Source organism: Myxocyprinus asiaticus, chromosome 3 (genome assembly GCF_019703515.2).
Source record: "Myxocyprinus asiaticus isolate MX2 ecotype Aquarium Trade chromosome 3, UBuf_Myxa_2, whole genome shotgun sequence".
Taxonomy (NCBI): Eukaryota; Metazoa; Chordata; class Actinopteri; order Cypriniformes; family Catostomidae; genus Myxocyprinus; species Myxocyprinus asiaticus.
The window spans coordinates 37,441,315-37,462,271 of record NC_059346.1 but is presented as its reverse complement, the minus strand read 5'-3'; the positions used below and the strand labels follow the sequence as shown (position 1 = coordinate 37,462,271).

General features: G+C 38.5%; 1 protein-coding gene across 4 annotated transcripts in view; it reads right to left on the bottom strand.

Moving 5' to 3' along the window:
* rhobtb4 (Rho related BTB domain containing 4) overlaps positions 1-20,957 on the bottom strand; it is an 85,637-nt gene that overhangs the window by 6,600 nt on the left and 58,080 nt on the right. For all 4 annotated transcript variants that reach the window (XM_051662051.1, XM_051662061.1, XM_051662069.1 and 1 more), the window contains 5 exons: positions 18,472-18,691; positions 16,462-16,580; positions 1,854-2,004; positions 695-783; positions 348-453 (listed from right to left, as the gene is read on the bottom strand). In XM_051662051.1, coding sequence (XP_051518011.1) covers positions 348-453; positions 695-783; positions 1,854-2,004; positions 16,462-16,580; positions 18,472-18,691 — 685 coding nt within the window. The remainder of the gene's footprint in view (positions 1-347; positions 454-694; positions 784-1,853; positions 2,005-16,461; positions 16,581-18,471; positions 18,692-20,957) is intronic.

Below are 20,957 nucleotides of genomic sequence, written 5' to 3'. Positions count from 1 at the left end.
GTATAATGACTTAAATTTTGGTCTTTCATCACACAAAGCTATTGTATGGCTTCAGAAGACTTGGAATAGAGCTCATATGGACCACATTTATGATACTATTATGGTGCTTTTTGCTCCTTTTTGAAACTTAAACTCTAGTCCCCATTTCTTGTAATTGCATGGAAAAGAAAAACCATCACATACAGTAATTCAAAATTTCTTCTTTTGTGTTCCACGGAAGAAAGAGTCAAACCAGTTCAGAAAGACATGAGGGTTGGTAAATGCTGACAGAATTATCACTTTGGGGTGAACAACTCTTTTAAGAACACTTCTTCAAAAGGTGCTCCAGGCAATGGATGTGTCCTTACCAGGAGACATGGTCTTCATGTCTTTGGGGAATTTGCGGCAAACATTATTGTAGTTAGTGCAGATGTGATGTAGACACCAGGCAGAGAGCTGTTTGGCATTGTGGAACTACAGCAGACAGAAAGCAGAGTTGGAAGACAAAATCAAAGCGTGATTTTTTTTTTTTCCTCAATGAGGCTAATTTAAAAAGCAAAGTCTGTACCTCCTTTGAACTAGAATAAAAGTAGGCTATGAATGAATTTTTATTCTGTAATGTGCTCCATTTGTTATATAGCCACTTCATTACTTGACATTAGTGTGTTCTGCATACTGTTCATGTCTTTGTTTACTTCATGTTTATTAATATTACCTGAGCCATCTCCACATAGGCCAGCACCTGTCCATCAATGTCCACTCCTTTAACAGACAGCTGCAACAGCTCCTCAATGGCATGTTGCTCTGTAGACCATGGCAAAACACCACAAAACAAGTGTTAATATGTCAGCCATGAGGCTTAACAGTTAACAAAATATTCCATGACAACAAAATTGTCAACAGTGACAAACAAATCTCACATCTCACCTCACTGGTGTATCTTTCACAAATATGCTGCTGTTCAGCATGTGACAGATTTAAATGTTGTATTATATGCAAAAACAATGGATATTTGCAAGGATATCACAATACAATATGTATTACTACACAAATATATTTATCTCCAGTAGGAAATTATCTTTGTGGTCCACCAACCAAATTAAAGATTAATGAAATACTGACCCCCTGGCCTGAAAACAAGGCGTAACAGATATTAATTTTTGATGGTTGTGGGCTGGTCTTATGTTTGGTAGCTTTGACAAGTTGAATTACTATATCCAAGTCTTTCAAGTCTTATTCCATGTCTTCTGAAGGCATACAATTCAAATACACAAAATTCAAGTAATTTTTCGGTTAAAATCTTGATGTCCGTTGCGTTTTTTTGAGTGCATAAGAGAATGGCATGTGTGTTCACACAAGAACTTTGTTGTTTTAGCACTACACACTGCAAATTCTGATCGAGCATGAACAAGCTTCTCTTATAGTTTTTTTGAGGGCGGAATGGACGTCAAGATTTTCTCTGAAAAATGACTTAAATTTCAGGTTGCTTCTCACCTAAACCTATTTATATGCCAAGTAAGAAAAAGCAGAATGTTAGTTTCATCACCATTCACATTCATTGCATGGAAAAAAAGATTAAATGAAAGTGAATGGTGACTTCTTTTGCATTCCACAGAAGAAAGAAAAGTCATATGCAACAGGGGTGAGGGAATAGTGACAGAATATTTCTGGGTGACCTATCCAACATTTTGTGTATGACAGGTGTTAATTTTACAGATCCAAATGACAGTATCAGAGCTTAGCAAATCCATGCTCAAAGTACTATACTGAAAACCTTTTTTTCTCCCCAGCCCCATTAACCACTGAATAATACAGTAGTATTTTACAGTACACTGTCTGCCTCCAGGTAAACAAACAGCCATTACCAAGCATACCTGTTAGAGCAACAAGGCGGGGAAGACAGAGGCGGTTGGCCAGTATTATAAGGTCCATTGGCTCCAGTTCAGGACCTGGTGTCAATAAGCCACAGTAGAGAAACTCCAGGACTGCTCTCATACAAGCACAACTGGTGTTTGGGATAGACACCTTACAAAAAGACAATGAAAAAACACAGAAAGACAAAAGTTAGTTGGTTAGCATAAAATACCCAAAGTATCTCAGTTCAGAGTTATTAACAAAAGCCCACGTCGAGCAAACTTAAATGAACAGATTTCATAACCCGTGTTGAAGGATGTTTATTCATAGCTCATCTCCAGGACATGGAAACTCGAGAGACAGATTGATCCAGGGATGAAACAATCTGCTCAGTAACTCTTCCCTATTGAGACCTGCATGGTCCTGGCCGCTGACCATTAGAGGAGGCCTTCATGTTGACATGATAGGACCCGAAGCAGCCAGGAAAGTGGTCAGAAGGGGACGTATGTGGCTCACGGAGGAAGGGGTCTGGGAGGGCGATAGAAGGGCGAGGGCAGCAGCCTCCACAAGGGGTCTTTCATCCTTTAGGAGATTAAAGCACTGTGTGAAACCATTGACAGTCTCAGCTTAAAGTTGCGGAAAAATAACTCTGTGGGCTTGTCACTACAGGAATTCTGGCCTCTGCTTAAACCAGAGCCAAAAAGCCAGCCTACAGGACTGTCATCATATCACAGTGAACATAGAATATGCTTTACAAAACAAATTTGGAGAATTATGAGAGCCAAGTTGATAACCTGTTGCATGCCCTTAGATTGGCATAGGAGAATCAGAGATCGTAGAAAGCATGCACGTCCAAACAAAGTTTTGAATCCAGGTGCACATCCCAAAAATATACATCCATAAAAACTCACAACAAAGTTGGCACACTGTTGCTCCCAAATAAATGTAATGAGCTCACCACAGAAAAAGCAAATGTGACATTTTGAGCTAAATGCTCTTCATCAGGCTGATGAATAGATTGGCATAGGACCTGATAACCGGTAGTGCCTTGAACTCCTCATTTCAGACCATAAGTACAGAATAATATCTTTCCTTACATTAATGGTGCAATTTTTATCCCTAGAATATACATGCAGACCTACAAAAGGCAGTGATTCACCCTAAAAGAACATGGAAATTTGGACAAGTTTTGGAAAGATAAAAGCAACAATAAAATCAACTTCAAAAAGACTCGATACTGAAATATCTCCATTTCAGACAGAATAACCTGGACTCTTCGAAGAGAGAGTCAGTCAAGGAATCTGGATCAAATCGGTGAGTTCTGCAGGGCATCATGTGAAACTCGTGAGATCCCTGGAGGTCACATGACATCATCTGCCTCCATCCAAACATCACTCACTCATATCCAAAATCGTATAAACCAAAGCTAAAAGGGAGAGCTTTTGTTTGGACTCTGTTTTGGCTGGAGGGTGGAGAGCAAACAAAAGCAAGCTTTCAGCTCCAAGGAACGGCCAAGAAATTATGGGAGAGCTTCAGCAGGGACACAAAGAGGAAAGTGCCGGGCCTGTGAATCAATCCATGGCAACCTTCTCCGCATGCTGTTGCCTTACTCAAGACTAAGCAGTTGTTTCTCTGTGAATTAGGACAGGATGCAGTGGATTTAATTAGCTCTGACGTTACCCTGAGGAGTAAAAGCTTAGAGCACATACGTGTACAGTTGTGTATCTTTATCATGTGAAGGGGTTTGTCCTCTACATTGACAATCCTGGGCAATAGGTACTCGAGGCAGGGGGTCGTGAGTTGAAAAGGAAACTGGAACAAGAACAAGACTTGAAATACATCAAACAGTATAAGGCCAGAAACAAACTTTACGAGAGTACACATGTACTTCCGTATGTACTTCCAGGTGCAGATTGGCCATCGGGAGCACCGGGCATTTTCCCTGATTTTCGCTGGGTAATTTAGGCCAGCACATTGCTGCACAAGTACAGGCCCGTCCTACAGGCTATATAGGCGGCCACCCTGGGCTCCAACATGCCCATGCGGACCCCATTACAGAGTGAATATACAAAAGACTCTATAAAATAAAGTAATAGAATGGCTTTTATTTTGAAATTACACATCGTAGCATATTTCCACGTGTGCATAAACTCCGTACTTTGCGTAGAACTCATTATTTGACACACAAATCACAATAATGGTGACAACCAAAGACAACATATTAAGTATAAGATGAGCACTGAATGATCACAAAATGACAAATAACTGCAAGTTACAACAAATTCAATAACAGCAGTAGAAATAAAATCAGCAAACAGTAAAGCTATGAACAGTACATAGTAATTTGCATAATTTATTAATACCGCAGGGAGCTGAAGTGTGGCTTGCTGAATAATGCACTCGTCTGATAAAAATGTTGAAAATAAGTCATGAAAAATATTACTTTGTGGCTATTTGAGTCTTTGAGGCTTACTTTGTTTAACGGATAGCAGAAACAGTGCTTGTAAAAGCATTAGGCTTTTCACTTTTTCTCAAGAATAATCTGGGGAAGGAATTAAAACACTGCAGATTAAAGATGCAACAAACTCACAGAGTGAAACCATGAGCAATTAATTTGCAAAATATCTGCAAAAATCTACACTTTAAAAGGTATGTTTGTTTATTTATTTATTTTTACATATATTTCGATGTGTATATGTACATATTCTGGCCAAATTTGTTTTCACTGATTTTTAAAAATAAACATTTACACATAGTTATGCGAGTAATTGACATGAAATTTTAAGCATTGTCATCCTGCTGTGTGACACTTTCTTAATCTAACTATTTTAAACCACATTTTATGATATTGTACAGCTATATATTCATACTGTATATAATATATTATTATTATACTTGTTGTTTCCACAACCTCATATTAACTAAGACAATAGTTTATTTGCACTTCTAGAAAAAAGCTGAAAGGTGATTAAGATCTTTAAAAACTTTGAAGAGATGCTGACTTGTACTTTCATGTACATTTTAACCTAACATCTGTAGGTTGGAAAAAAAGAAATGTTATTTGTCTGAGCTATAAAGTGCTTATTTTTAGTGCTTTTTCTAAAAAAAAACTCATCACATTTACAGTGGTTTCATATGTTTTAAAGTTATGAAAATGTTTGCACTGTGGGGCTCATTGTCATGACTAGCAGTCAATAGAAATGTCTTTTTTCTTTTCTTTTTTCAAACACAAAAATGTGAAATTGAGCCAGAAAATGAAATCAATGAGCCGGTGTGGTGTGGTGTGTTGCGGGTTGGGTTTGGTGGGCCGCTCTGGGCCAGAAAGTCCAGGGCCACTTTTTAGTCCCAGTCCGCCCCAGTGTACTTCTGAATGTCTTGGCCTTAACTGTCGCCACACAGTCTAACCTGTTTCCGTCATATATAAATTGGAGTTTGTAGGGTAGGAGCCTGTGACCTTAAGCCGACACATATTCCATATGTCATAGACGGTACATTGGGTGGTAGCAAGATGACACTCAGCACTACTTCAGAAGCCTTAGGGGTGCCCTTCACCTGCCTGTCTCAAAGCCAATTAACAGAATGTCAGTGTGAATATGGCCTCTCATTATGGCTAAAGGGCAGACTTAAAAGATGCAGAGGGGACACAATCGGCAACTTCCTGTTAAACCCTAAAGATAAAAATGGTGCTTTGAATGATTGGAAATTCTGTCGGCTCAAATCCTCCTAACATATTCAAACACATCAAACTCAAGAATTAGCATACAGGTGCATCTCAATAAATTAGAATGTCATGGAAAAGTTCATTTATTTCAGTAATTCAACTCAAATTGTGAAACTCGTGTATTAAATAAATTCAATACACACAGACTGAAGTAGTTTAAGTCTTTGGTTCTTTTAATTGTGATGATTTTGGCTCACATTTAACAAAAACCCACCAATTCACTATCTCAACAAATTAGAATACATCATAAGACCAATAAAAAAAACATTTTTAGTGAATTGTTGGCCTTTTGGAAAGTATGTTCATTTACTGTGTATGTACTCAATACTTGGTAGGGGCTCCTTTTGCTTTAATTACTGCCTCAATTCGGCGTGGCATGGAGGTGATCAGTTTGTGGCACTGCTGGGGTGGTATGGAAGCCCAGGTTTCTTTGACAGTGGCCTTCAGCTCATCTGCATTTTTTGGTCTCTTGTTTCTCATTTTCCTCTTGACAATACCCCATAGATTCTCTATGGGGTTCAGGTCTGGTGAGTTTGCTGGCCAGTCAAGCACACCAAAACCATGGTCATTTAACCAACTTTTGGTGCTTTTGGCAGTGTGGGCAGGTGCCAAATCCTGCTGGAAAATGAAATCAGCATCTTTAAAAAGCTGGTCAGCAGAAGGAAGCATGAAGTGCTCCAAAATGTCTTGGTAAACGGGTGCAGTGACTTTGGTTTTCAAAAAATACAATGGACCAACACCAGCAGATGACATTGCACCCCAAATCATCACTGACTGTGGAAACTTAACACTGGACTTCAAGCAACTTGGGATATGAGCTTCTCCACCCTTCCTCCAGACTCTAGGACCTTGGTTTCCAAATGAAATACAAAACTTGCTCTCATCTGAAAAGAGGACTTTGGACCACTGGGCAACAGTCCAGTTCTTCTTCTCCTTAGCCCAGGTAAGACGCCTCTGACGTTGTCTGTGGTTCAGGAGTGGCTTAACAAGAGGAATACAACAACTGTAGCCAAATTCCTTGACACGTCTGTGTGTGGTGGCTCTTGATGCCTTGACCCCAGCCTCAGTCCATTCCTTGTGAAGTTCACCCAAATTCTTGAATCGATTTTGCTTGACAATTCTCATAAGGCTGTGGTTCTCTCGGTTGGTTGTGCATCTTTTTCTTCCACACTTTTTCCTTCCACTCAACTTTCTGTTAACATGCTTGGATACAGCACTCTGTGAACAGCCAGCTTCTTTGGCAATGAATGTTTGTGGCTTACCCTCCTTGTGAAGGGTGTCAATGATTGTCTTCTGGACAACTGTCAGATCAGCAGTCTTCCCCATGATTGTGTAGCCCAGTGAACCAAACTGAGAGACCATTTTGAAGGCTCAGGAAACCTTTGCAGGTGTTTTGAGTTGATAAGCTGATTGGCATGTCACCATATTCTAATTTTTTGAGATAGTGAATTGGTGGGTTTTTGTTAAATGTAAGCCAAAATCATCACAATTAAAAGAACCAAAGACTTAAACTACTTCAGTCTGTGTGCATTGAATTTATTTAATACACGAGTTTCACAATTTGAGTTGAATTACTAAAATAAAATGAACTTTTCCACGACATTCTAATTTATTGAGATGCACCTGTATGTAAGGACAATGACTCTGGAATAGGGTTGTCATGAACGCAAAATTCCAGTCAATCTCAGTTAAATTTAAAAATTCTCTCCACAAATCTCCAGAGCAAAAACAAACTACTTTATTTAAAAAGTTAAACATGAAATATTACCAAATTATATCAACCCTCTTATTGTCCTAGGGCCATTTTCGACACAGCTAAAGAATATTTTATAAATACAGTTTTTGGTACTGGAACCAAACATTGTGACTGACAAGACCGTCAAGAAAGAAAGAAACATTTTATTTCCATTGTCTTAATGGGTTAATTTTGACCCATATGCAAATAATCAGTTGTGTCTTTCACCTTCTGACTTCTGGATGTTATTCAGCTTGAAATTAAATTTGAACTGAATATACAAATTTTCTCAAATTTAGCCCCTTACCACATACTGTTCTCTAGCTCTCTCACCTGCTCGACTGAGTACTGCACCTTTCCAACAAATTGCAGACTTTACTCTCAAACGAGGTTTTAAACAGGGAATACTGTAGGTTAGTAAATAAGTTTGCTAAGATGATGATAGGGTACACAGATGACCCATCAGATGTTGTTTTCTCCTTAAACACTAGATGGCAGAAAACACCCTGCAGTGTCTTCCTAAACCCTTGTAACACTACAACAAATTGTTTGACATAAGTTAGTAGGAATGGATTTGCTGCAATGGGCATGCAAAAGTGGGTCCATTTTGACTGCTGGAGAATTCAATGGAGATTCAATTGTCAAACAGGTATGTATTAAAATTGTAACTAAAATTTACACTGTTCCTTTTCTAAAGGTAGCATAAATCAGAAGTTGTTATAATATAGTTGAGATATTATAAAGTGCCAAAAGTGATTGAAATAAATGTAATACGAGACGTCCTTTGCCAATGTTCGCAAAGTTTTTTAATTTTTCCTTTAAAAATTGTTAATATATACAGGTGCTGGTCATATAATTAGAATATCATCAAAAAGTTGATTTATTTCACTAATTCCATTCAAAAAGTGAAACTTGTATATTACATTCATTCATTACACACAGACTGATATATTTCAAATGTTTATTTTAATTTTGATGATTATAACTGACAACTAAGGAAAATCCCAAATTCAGTATCTCAGAAAATTAGAATATTACTTAAGACCAATACAAAGAAAGGATTTTTAGAAATCTTGGCCAACTGAAAAGTATGAACATGAAAAGTATGAGCATGTACAGCACTCAATACTTAGTTGGGGCTCCTTTTGCCTGAATTACTGCAGCAATGCGGCATGGCATGGAGTCGATCAGTCTGTGGCACTGCTCAGGTGTTATGAGAGCCCAGGTTGCTCTGATAGTGGCCTTCAGCTCTTCTGCATTGTTGGGTCTGGCATATCGCATCTTCCTCTTCACAATACCCCATAGATTTTCTATGGGGTTAAGGTCAGGCGAGTTTGCTGGCCAATTAAGAACAGGGATACCATGGTCCTTAAACCAGATACTGGTTGCTTTGGCACTGTGTGCAGGTGCCAAGTCCTGTTGGAAAATGAAATCTGCATCTCCATAAAGTTGGTCAGCAGCAGGAAGCATGAAGTGCTCTAAAACTTCCTGGTATACGGCTGCGTTGACCTTGGACCTCAGAAAACACAGTGGACCAACACCAGCAGATGACATGGCACCCCAAACCATCACTGACTGTGGAAACTTTACACTGGACCTCAAGCAACGTGGATTGTGTGCCTCTCCTCTCTTCCTCCAGACTCTGGGACCCTGATTTCCAAAGGAAATGCAAAATTTACTTTCATCAGAGAACATAACTTTGGACCACTCAGCAGCAGTCCAGTCCTTTTTGTCTTTAGCCCAGGCGAGACGCTTCAGACGCTGTCTGTTGTTCAAGAGTGGCTTGACACAAGGAATGCGACAGCTGAAACCCATGTCTTGCATACGTCTGTGCGTAGTGGTTCTCCCCCACATTTTTGAATGGGTTTTGTTTCACAATCCTCTGCAGGGTGCGGTTATCCCTATTGCTTGTAAACTTTTTTCTACCACATCTTTTCCTTCCCTTCGCCTCTCTATTAATGTGCTTGGACACAGAGCTCTGTGAACAGCCAGCCTCTTTTGCAATGACCTTTTGTGTCTTGCCCTCCTTATGCAACGTGTCAATGGTTGTCTTTTGGACAACTGTCAAGTCAGCAGTCTTCCCCATGATTGTGTAGCGTACAGAACTAGACTGAGAGACTATTTAAAGGCCTTTGCAGGTGTTTTGAGTTAATTAGCTGATTAGAGTGTGGCACCAGGTGTCTTCAATGTTGAACCTTTTCACAATATTCTAATTTTCTGAGATACTGAATTTGGGATTTTCCTTAGTTGTCAGTTATAATCATCAAAATTAAAAGAAATAAACATTTGAAATATATCAGTCTGTGTGTAATGAATGAATATAATATACAAGTTTCACTTTTTGAATGGAATTAGTGAAATAAAATCAACTTTTTGATGATATTCTAATTATATGACCAGCACCTGTATATATAAAAAAAAAAAAATTTTTTAAATATGTTTCCCCTCTATCATTAAACTCTTTGAGACAGCAATAAAACAGATTTTCGTTAAGGGGGACTTTAGTGCTGTTGTACAATAATCAAGAATTAATGCATTTTAAATCATTTTCAAGGTGAGTTAAAAAGACCCGAAAGACAAAAGGTGGGTGTAGTTTCTTAAGACAGTAGGACATAAAACAATTGCAGGTAGCCTTCAAGTATTGCTCATTTCAGTAAAAGCCAAAGTATACTTTGGTTGTCTGCGTGCCGCTACGTCTTGCGCACAGTACGCGTCAGGGCTGAATGATTAATCAAAATCAAATCGAAATCGTGATATGACGTAATGTGGTTATGAAACCGCAAAGACAGCGATTTAAATAAATAAATCTGCATGCGCTGCTCGCTGCACTTACTGTATGTGCGCAGCTCTGTTCTCTGTACTGTATTACACATACTCGAAGCATATTAAAGCAAGCGTGTTAAATTTACAGTGCTCTAGATTAACTAATTGCACATTTGTGTAATTCCAAATATGCTTGGCTGCAAAAGTTTACTATCCAAATCTAAAGTAATCTCATAACTCTTGTTTTTTTATCGTCAGAAAAGTGGATGAGAGCATTTCTCTGAATTACAAGGCCATTGTTAACTCTACTATTTCTTTCAGTGTACCACCAAAATAAAAGCTTCTGTGAAAATAAAGGCCCACATAGCTATGCCACTACTTATAAAAAATTACATAAATATTGCAAATATTGTTTTATAATAATAATCATCAACATCATCATAATAATCATAATAATAGTTGTTGTTGGTAATATTAAACAAAAATATATTTCCATAATAATTTCTTTTGGATTCCCAAAAATTTGGATGAAAAGTGGGCCGAGACCCTATCACAAAGTCAACAAAAAACAGATAAACATTGAATACAATGATACTGTAGAAAGATAGGACATTTTATTATTTATTGATACTAAAATACTGGTACTTTCGACATCCCTACCCTGACATGCACAAGAGAATTAAAGAAAAACAATGAAACTACATAGAAGCTACGCAGTGAAGAAAAGAGGTCAAGACCTGAGGCTATGTGTGTCTATGTGGTCACCTATCAAAGCAACCAGACTCCTCATCAACTAACAATTGCAGTGCACACGAAACCACACATTCTTCACCTTCATCTCTGTTTTCACATAATCTTTCTCTCACGGGAGAAATGTGACAGTTTCTCACATATGAGCTTCTGTTCAGTCTTGTGCTAATCACACTCAAATGTATGATGCTGCTGACAGGAATTCTGACACCTGAGCATCTGCCAAATGTTCAAATTTTGCCTGCCTTGCACAAAAGCTTAAAAAAAAAAAAGAAAAGAAAGAAAGACAGACCAGTCTCAAGCAGACGGCAGGACTTTTTGATCAGTTCCTGAGACTCAAATTGAGTTTCATGTAATGTACCTATAAATAACATTCAGATGTGGAAGTAGCACATGCAGACATGGCAGTGTGTGAATTTTAAAGAAGACAGTCTTCAGTAATAAGTACTGTATGTGCTGCATAACCTCAAAAACCTTGAGAGATATTTCTGCACAGGACTAGAATAGTAAAGAGTGCATGTGGTAGCTCAATCAAGGACAACTCTTGACTTGCGTCATGGACTGATGTGAAACAATAATGTGCGGTTTTAGATGTGAAACATTCATACAGACTCTAAATATTTAAGGTCTTGCAAGGGCTTTATATCTGGTTATACAACACCTTCTGTGCCAGCTGCTACAAAGACAGTGAGTGACAAGGCCTCGCTCTATTCAACACATCATTTTAAAAATAGTGCTTTGTTCACCACAGCTCACGGTTGCACTAATGTGCTAGTCCAACAGAGACCCAAACTGGGACCAAGTCGCTTGATTGCTCCTCGCCTCACATCATCATGATATGAAATACTCAAAGCCCAATTGTTCAACAGTATATTAACATTGGTGGAGCATTTAAAAAATCCTTTCAGCATTTCTAAAGAAACAAAAACACTCCTTCTAAAGGAGTCTATTGAGAGTGTTTAAAGACAATCTAACAAACCATCTCTTTCCATTTAGTTTTTCCAAATGGGATTTCTACGGGAAAAAATACATCAAATGTTCTCGTATTACTTATGGCCAATTTGCACAAATAAAAGCAACCTAACAAACCTCCTCTTCCCGCTTGTGAAATTGTAGCTGTAACTTCATCCTAATGGGATTTCTAACACACCAAATGTTTCTATATTAATTACTGTATGTCCATTTTGCACAATTAAGAAAAAATGATAAACAAAACTTGTACTGCCTCCTAAAGGTATGTTTATTAACCTAATGACAAGTAATTGAGTAACCTATTAACCTAATAACAAGTAACTCAGGGTGTATATATAAGTTATGGAAAACCAATTCTGTTTCAACTAAAATAGAGGTGAAAATCAAATTCAGTTGTCAAGCTAGTCGAATTAGCACCAAGTTTACCTGTCTCTGGCCACCTTGTTTTGCTCTCTATGTGACACACTCTAAGTCTGTCAGAATAATGCTGTCAGAATAGAAAAGCAGCAAGTATCCTTTTTCCCGCACCAGTTTGTGCCTGTGCTGTAAATCTAAATCCCTTTAATGCATGTAATGTTATACAGGGTGATCCTTTTCATCGCCAGGCCTGGGCACCTATAACCCAGGCAGTTGTCTCGCTAGCTCTTGTGTTGGTCAGCTTGGTCCTGAGTCACTGCCCTCAGGGAGTTTGACTTTCTAGAACTTGAGCTGACAGCTGGTAGCCTAAGGAAATCAGAGAGCGTGCATGGGATTGACCTGGATAGAGTTATGCGTGGCTGAGATGGCTCCGAAAGGAATACAGTGAAACCTTACCTTTGTCACCTGATTTAATAGTTTTGAATAAAAAGTACATGCGCTAAATTTAGTGAAAACACTTCCCAAGTAGGAAGTGTGATATGCAAGAATTATTCCAAAGAAAAATTTGCAATATGTAATTAAATCAAATATGTTGTGGAATGCTGATCGTTTAGCAGTGATGGACTACATGTAATCTGGATTACATAATCAGATTACAAAAATAAAGTACTTGTAATTCAATTACATTTTTAAATGTCATTTTTTAGATTACATTTTTTTTTATTTCATGTTAACTAATGTTCAATGAAATTAATGTAAACTGGTACTTAATACACTTAAAATTAGATTTATCAAAACATGCAGTATGTATGAAAAAGTAATCAGATTGAAGCAATCAAAAAGATAACATTACTGATTATAATAATAGTGTAATTTGTAATCAGTAAAATATTACATTTCAGAAGTAATCTACTCAACACTGTCATTTGGTAATGTAGTACTTTTGACTGAATAAAGTAAATAGCTCCCAAATATCTATAACTATGTTTCTATCCAAGGATTTTGTTTCGGAAAAAGGTTTAGCACATCACATTTTGTACCAATATATATGATGGAAAAGCAAACTACTGATAAAATTTCACAACATAATATTTTTTATTTTAACTTTAGCGCATAAATCCTTTGTCGATGCATCAAATGTCATGAAAAACTAGTTTGGAAACACTTTTTGTTGAGAAAAATGGCATTAATGCAAAAAATTTAGTGTCACATGACAGAATTTACAGTGGAGAAGTACACTTGGACTAATGAGGAGACTCGAGTTTTCCGCAGTTTCATTAAAGACAACAACATTACCTTTATTCTTGATGGAAGTTTTTCAGACTTTTTATGAACTGCGCATTCATGCACTGGTAAAGAATCTTTTTCCAAAATGCCTGGTAACATAGTATGGGGAAATCACTATATATATATATATATAGATTTCCAAAACAAAAGACCTAGAGAGCCATATTTTAGACACATTTTCCTGGACAAGGTAGATCAGGTAGTTTTCTTTTATTTTTTCGGTCAGCATATTGCTCACTTCATTGCCACATGATATGAGATGCAGCAGTTGATATATGAGCCATCAGCTACTGTGTGTACGCTCATACAAAAACCGACTAAACAACAACTAAAGCACAGGAACTGTGCTTGTGTGTGTGATAGGTTTGCCTACTTTTCGGGAACCAAATGTCCCCACAAGGAGAGTAAAACCTGAAATCACTCTCATTTTGGGGACCAGTTCCCATGTCTTAAAATAGCTTAATACTAAATTATGTTGTATTTAAAATCTAAAGATGCAAAAACGCCTTGTGTGTGGTTTAGTGGTAGGGTTAGGGGATAGAAAATACTATTACATTAGTATAAAAATAATAATAAAGTCAATGGAATGTCCCCACCATGATAGAAAAACCTACTTGTGTGTGTTTGTGTTTGAAGAAGTGCAGTTGCAATGTCAGGAAGCCTGTTAAATGGGGCACTTCCAATGGGGCCTGATTGGACCAAGCGACATTGCTTGGGGGCCGAAGTTTATATTTATAAATTATATATACTATGTGTGTGTGTGTGTGTGTGTGTGTGTGTGTGTGTGTGTGTGTGTGTGTGTATATATACACACACACACACACACACACACACACACACACACACACACACACACACACACACAAGCAATATCACACAAGCAAGAGTGCGATATGGCCCTACATCAGCACTGCTGTGATTCGGCCGCAGGCCAAGTGCCGTAGGTATTCACAGCAGTGCTGATTTAGGGCCATATAGCATATATAGAATATATTGTGATTCCCCATACTCTATGTTTATCAAAAAAATTATTAAATGTACATCTATTATAAAACAGCTTCTGATGCATTAAAATGTGCCAACATACTTAATTTATAGTACTGTACAAAAATTTAAGGCACTTGCGAAAAATTTTGCATAGTGAGGATTTCTTAAAAATAATGGCATAAATATTTTTCATTTATCAATTAATGTCATACAAAGTCCAGTAAACATAAAAAAAGCTAAATCAATATTTGGTGTGACCACTTATGCCTTCTAAATAGCACCAATTCTCCTAGGTACACCTGGTTGTTGGCAGATAGGATGTTCCAAGCTTTTCTGGCACTGTTCTTCTATCTATTTAGGCTGTCTCAATTGCTTCTGTCCCTTCATGACCCCATTTACACCTGGTATTACAATGCGACTCCGGTGATCCGATCACGTGGTCAGGTGAGACACATCGCTGTTTACAACTGGTCACTTCCTGTGACCACTTGTGTTTGGATTTGGAGGGCAGGGTCTCTGTTTCATGACGACATCAATCACTATGTCAGTGTTACTGCATGATAATGAAGTGCAACAAAGTCAGAAAAGACAAAGAAAGCGGAAATAAAAATCAAATAAAAACAAAATGCTGTGCTGTTTCTCCCAGATGCGGTTGAAATTTAATCTAAGCACAAATGCAACATGTCAAGCAGAATTATCCGTTATTTTAGTGGATTACCTGTATTAAAGGAGCTTCAGGTGTTTGTGCTTGTCATCTGTGTTGATATCAGACACACTAAAGAAGATCCGTGAAGCTCTCGTGATTTTGTATGTATCCACTTTTTTTTTTACATTTTCCGATCGGATGGTTATTTCCTTTTAAAGCCGCTCGTAACTGGCAAAGTTTAAACACTTGTTTTAGCACAGCAGTTGATTGACAGGTGAGGGGAGGTGCTTCACTGCTGTCGGGATGCATACAGGACGGATTACCATTTACACCTCAAATGCGATGTGGACGCATGCAGTTTTGACCACATGTGATCGGATCACACGAAACGCATCTTATTACCAGGTGGAAATGTAATCCCAGACTGACTCGATATCCAGTGGGGGGGCTCTGTGGGGGTCATGCCATCTGTTGCATGGCTCCCTGTTCTTCTATTCTGTTCTATTTGCAAAAGGAATGTTTAGGAGTCTAGAATTTATGTTTCCTATTGACACTAAAGCTGAAAATATAAATAACCATCTTAAGACAAAAGTTTTTGTGAAACATCTTTAGTGGCATCTTAAAAAGACTGCACAGTACTGTAATTCTGAGATGACAAAACTGGATCAAACTCCTACAGTTGGTCTACAACATTAATCCTTATAAAGAATAAATAAGAAACCTTTACAAACTCTTATAGACCCCCTATAGTTTCCGTCCATGTCTCCTCTGGATACAGGAGCAAAGACACAAAGCAGATATATCTATGAGTGTCTGAGGTCCTCCGGTAACATCTCAGCATCTGTCTGCCTTTAGTGCTCCCCTCAGAGGCCTGTTTAGTCTCGCAGGGCTGTTGACTCTTTCATATGAATAAGATGGTCTCCTGTCGAAAGCTTTACCAATGTGGGTCAGGCTGTCAGAGAGATGGACTAGTTTTAACTACCTGTGCCAATTTTTTGTGGGACCTGTCAGGATCAAGGTGACTGAGTCTCATCAAAACTTTGTGGTTCCATAAATACGTTTTGGTGAAACTTTGATGAATGCGAAATAGTGTTGGCCAATTTTCTATCGAGTTTTAAATCAAACCCATTTAACAGCCTGTTTTCCATACAGTGACAGTAAATGGTGACTTAAGCTAACTTTCTGCCTAACATCTTCTTTTGTGTTCCACCAAAGAAAGTCTTACGTGATAGAACAACATGAGGGTGAGTAAAAGATGACAGAATTGTAATTTTTAGGTGAACTACCCATTTGTTCAGGGATAGTGTGGGAGATCAGTCTATTTTATTATCTGTTTCAATCTCTCCTTATCGTACATTACCTCATAGCTCCTGTTCAAATGAATTATGTATTAGTTGATGCTCTGCTCACCTCCTCAATGTAGCTCTCCATGAAGGATCCTCGAAACATGGCTGCCATCCAGTCACAGCTTGAGATGAGCAGTGGCTTGTGGGCCGGCAGATATCCATCGTCCAATTGAAACACCACATCTAAAACCGGGAGGAAAAGAGCACACATCTCGGCGTGTGTCACAGAGTCGAGGCTACAGAGGGGGAGACAGGTGGACGGACGAACACAAAAAGACAGACGAAGAGACAGATAGACACACAGACCAAGAATAAATAGACAGATAGACAAGGCAAGAATAAGAAGACAGAAAATGTGAAGGGAGGGCTAGGTAGACTGTGACCTTATTTAAGTACTGACGTGGATGACGACACATATTCATTGTGTCTCACTAATTCTGTTCAGCAGTTCAGTATTGTTCTTAATGTCTGCTGGGGAACACTGGATGCTGTTGGGGGAGGTTGTTAGGAATATGTGAGAATCAAGAAGGGATGGGTTGCAATGTTCAACTAGTCCACTAGCCATCCAACAACCAAGTAGTCAATCAGGGAGGTTGACTAATTTACCTAGATTTTTTCTTATATTTCTTGATTTTTTAAAATTATTATTATTATTATTATTTTTAGTGGCAGTGCTTTAATTAGCATGCTGATTAAATTTAAGTCATACAGGTTTGGAATGACAAGAAGGTGAGAAAATCATGACAAAAGTTTCATTTTTGGTGAACTGTTCCTTTTGAGGCACTGCCGTTACAGCCATTCAGATGGACATCTTTGTCAGTTGCATCATGTCTTTTTTTGAGCATCCCACCTCAAGTGTTGTGTTCAACTTTTAAATAGTCTTCTTGAACACCTTGCATTCTGTTCCATTACACTGCACTCTGACTAGCTGTTCTTTTTTAAGAGCACCCTAAGAAAAATGTCGGATCGGTGTCAGGTTAATCCCATAACCAGCATAATTAAACAGGGCTTCCTTTAGAGCAATAGTCGGTTTAGAAAACAAATACATTTCTAATACTTCCGCGTACACATAGGGAATGTATGAGTCTTCAGGCCACAATGGAGTTGAAAAATTGTATGGTTTTCAAAAATGAGAGAAGCACATTCATGGATGGGTTATGAGGTTGTGAAAAGAGTATACATGAGAATTGGTACAGGTTATTTACAACAAACATGCAGAAAAAAAAAAAACACAAGAGGTGACAACAACAGAGGGTAAAGGTAAGCGACACAAAGCAGCACATTCACCAAATGCAAATATTCACTGACAGAAATGAAGGAATATTTTATAGTACTCCACTGGATATTTCTTCAAAAACACAGAGACTGAATGAAGGAAAAGACAAACTGTGCAAATTGACTTTTCTAGAGTATGAACTATTCTATTCCAATTCCACTGAGTTTTGGAATTTAAAATAGAACTCATAAGACTCAAGTCAAAGATTAATATGGGAAAATTTTTTTTGAATGTGACATGCTGCCAAGAAATGGAAATTAGCTAGCCAATAACATCAGGACATCCTTAAGAATCTGCACTACACAAAAGTTATTACTAGGACAGGTAATAACCAAAAAAATCTGTGAGAACTGCTCATTCTTTTGACTCATTCCCTCAGCAACAGCAGCTTTAAGCTGCTTGTTATAAATCAATATAGTTGGAGGTCGACAACTGGAGAGAAGACAATTTATCAGTGTAAAAGGATCAAATAAATGGATAGATAGCAGGCTTATGAATAACTTGGATCACACAATATGATAGGTAGGATCGCCATGACATTTGGGTCACGATAAAATTTGTGCTGAGATTACTTATACTCTACGTGTTGCAATATTGTGATTGACTGCGGATGATCAACTGTTTTTGTTTGACCCTATTAAGTATGACATTCATATAACATGTCAAGCAAATTGACCATTTTAATATCAGAATGATACTTAATAGAGAGATAGACAGATAGAAGAACAGGTCTGATGCAATATTAATGTTTTTTTTTTTTTTCACATGCATGCTTGACCCTGAATTCAGATTGCCTACCAGCAAAGGTGCCCTTGCTCAGACACTCTTTGATGCGGTTGGCACGACGCACATGGAAGGCTTTTGTGATCTCCTGGTTCATAAAGCTCTCACGATTCAGCACATTGGCCACCATCATCCGCAGGTCGAAGACCTCCAGAAGTTCAGCGATTGTGGCCACTTGCATCAGGTCCCCACGTCTCTCATCCAGGTGACCTGTGTAAAGGTACTGCAGTACTGCCTGAAGTAACCGAGAGAAGGGAAACAGTTAAGAGATAATTTATACTAACTGGACAAACAGGCTTTCTTTTGTTCATCTAAAATTTATGAAGAAATGCACTGACGTTTTGTAAACTCAGTGCTACAAAGATTTTCTCGTCCATTGTGAATATTCAATGTAGCTAGCTATATATGAAGCACTAGCCACAAAAAGGTACTGTATCTGCCAAACCAAAATAACTTCTTATTGGTCAACGCTGTGAATATGCATGTTAAAGTTCCCCAAACTTGATCCCCACTCGAAATTCGCGTAAGAATTTCTTCACCATCGGAAGTCCATCAGGCGAATTTCCTGATTGTGCGAATTCCTATCGAGATGGCTGTATTTCGCCTCGGGAATTTCACAGTGCAAAGGTAAATGTAACCAAGCCTTTCGGCTTTAGTGTCACAATGACCGATATAAACTCAGCAAAAAAAAAAACATCCCTTTTTCAGGACACTGTATTTTAAAGATAATTTTGTAAAAATCCAAATAACTTTACAGATCTTTATTGTAAAGGGTTTAAACAATGTTTTCCATGCTTGTTCAATGAACCATAAACAATTAATGAACATGCACTTGTGGAACGGTTGTTAAGACACTAACAGCTTACAGAGGGTAGGCAATTAAGGTCACAGTTATAAAAACTTAGGACACTAAAGAGACCTTTCTACTGACTCTGAAAAACACCAAAAGAAAGATGCCCAGGGTCCCTGCTCATCTGTGTGAACGTGCCTTAGGCATGCTGCATGGAGGCATGAGGACTGCAGATGTGGCCAGGGCAATAAATTGCAATGTCCGTACTGTGAGACGCCTAAGACAGCGCTACAGGGAGACAGAAAGGACAGCTGATAGTCCTCGCTGTGGCATACCACGTGTAACAACACCTGCACAGGATCAGTACATCCGAATATCACACCTGCGGGACAGGTACAGGATGGCAACAACAACTGCCCAAGTTACACCAGGAACGCACAATCCCTCCATTAGTGCTCAGACTGTCCGCAATAGGCTGAGAGAGGCTGGACTGAGGGCTTGTAGGCCTGTTGTAAGGCAGGTCCTTACCAGACATCACCGGCAACAATGTCGCCTATGGGCACAAACCCACCTTCGCTGGACCAGACAGGACTGGCAAAAAGTGCTCTTCACTGATGAGTCGCAGTTTTGTCTGACCAGGGGTGATGGTCAGACTCGCGTTTATCGTTGAAGGAATGAGCGTTACACCGAGGCCTGTACTCTGGAGTGGGATCGATTTGGAGGTGGAGGGTCTGTCGTGGTCTGGAGCGGTGTGTCACAGCATCATCGGACTGAGCTTGTCATTGCAGGCAATCTCAACGCTGTACATTACAGGGAAGACATCCTCCTCCCTCATGTGGTACCCTTCCTGCAGGCTCATCCTGACATAACCCTCCAGCATGACAATGCCACCAGCCATACTGCTCGTTCTGTGCGTGATTTCCTGCAAGACAGGAATGTCAGTGTTCTGCCATGGCCAGCGAAGAGCCCGGATCTCAATCCCACTGAGCACGTCTGGGAACTGTTGGATCGGAGGGTGAGGGCTAGGGTTGCAACGGTATGAGATTTTCACGGTACGATAACCGTCTCAGAAAATATCACGGTTTCATGGTATACGGTATTACACAATTACTATTATCAGTTACAATGAACCTTAACCTGAACTTTTTTTTTTTTGGTTGAACAAACACTCTATTATAATTGAAGTATGTGTAAAAAAAAAAAAAAGTCTCCCTTTTGAAAATAAAATAGAGTAAATAAGAAAGCTAACAGAATTATAATAAACCGAATTATAAACATGATAAAAAAATAGCATGTAACTATAACATGTTATATATCTAAAGCATGTTAGTTTACATGTTAGCATAGCATGTTAAATTAACTTCTAAATGAAAAATAACATCAGCTGTGCGAGCTTTTAAAATAATGTCCTATGATTATTAATAATTAACATATACAGTAGGTGCGCGACAGCGCAGCCAGACTGCTCCTGTCTGTACCTTTAACTCAGTGGTAACTGGTTTTGCTTCAGGACCAGATTTTACATTGGAAATCAAGTGGCGACCCACCATAGTAAAAACGTAACCTGTATTTAATGTATCCTGGGTCGCATTTCCTTTTATGTTGCATAGTTTTGTTCATGGTTTAAGTACATGTATATGCATCGTGACATTATTTTTGTTGTTGACCTCAACAACAAAAGCGACAAGAAGTTTTCTCCCCCCTTTTAAAA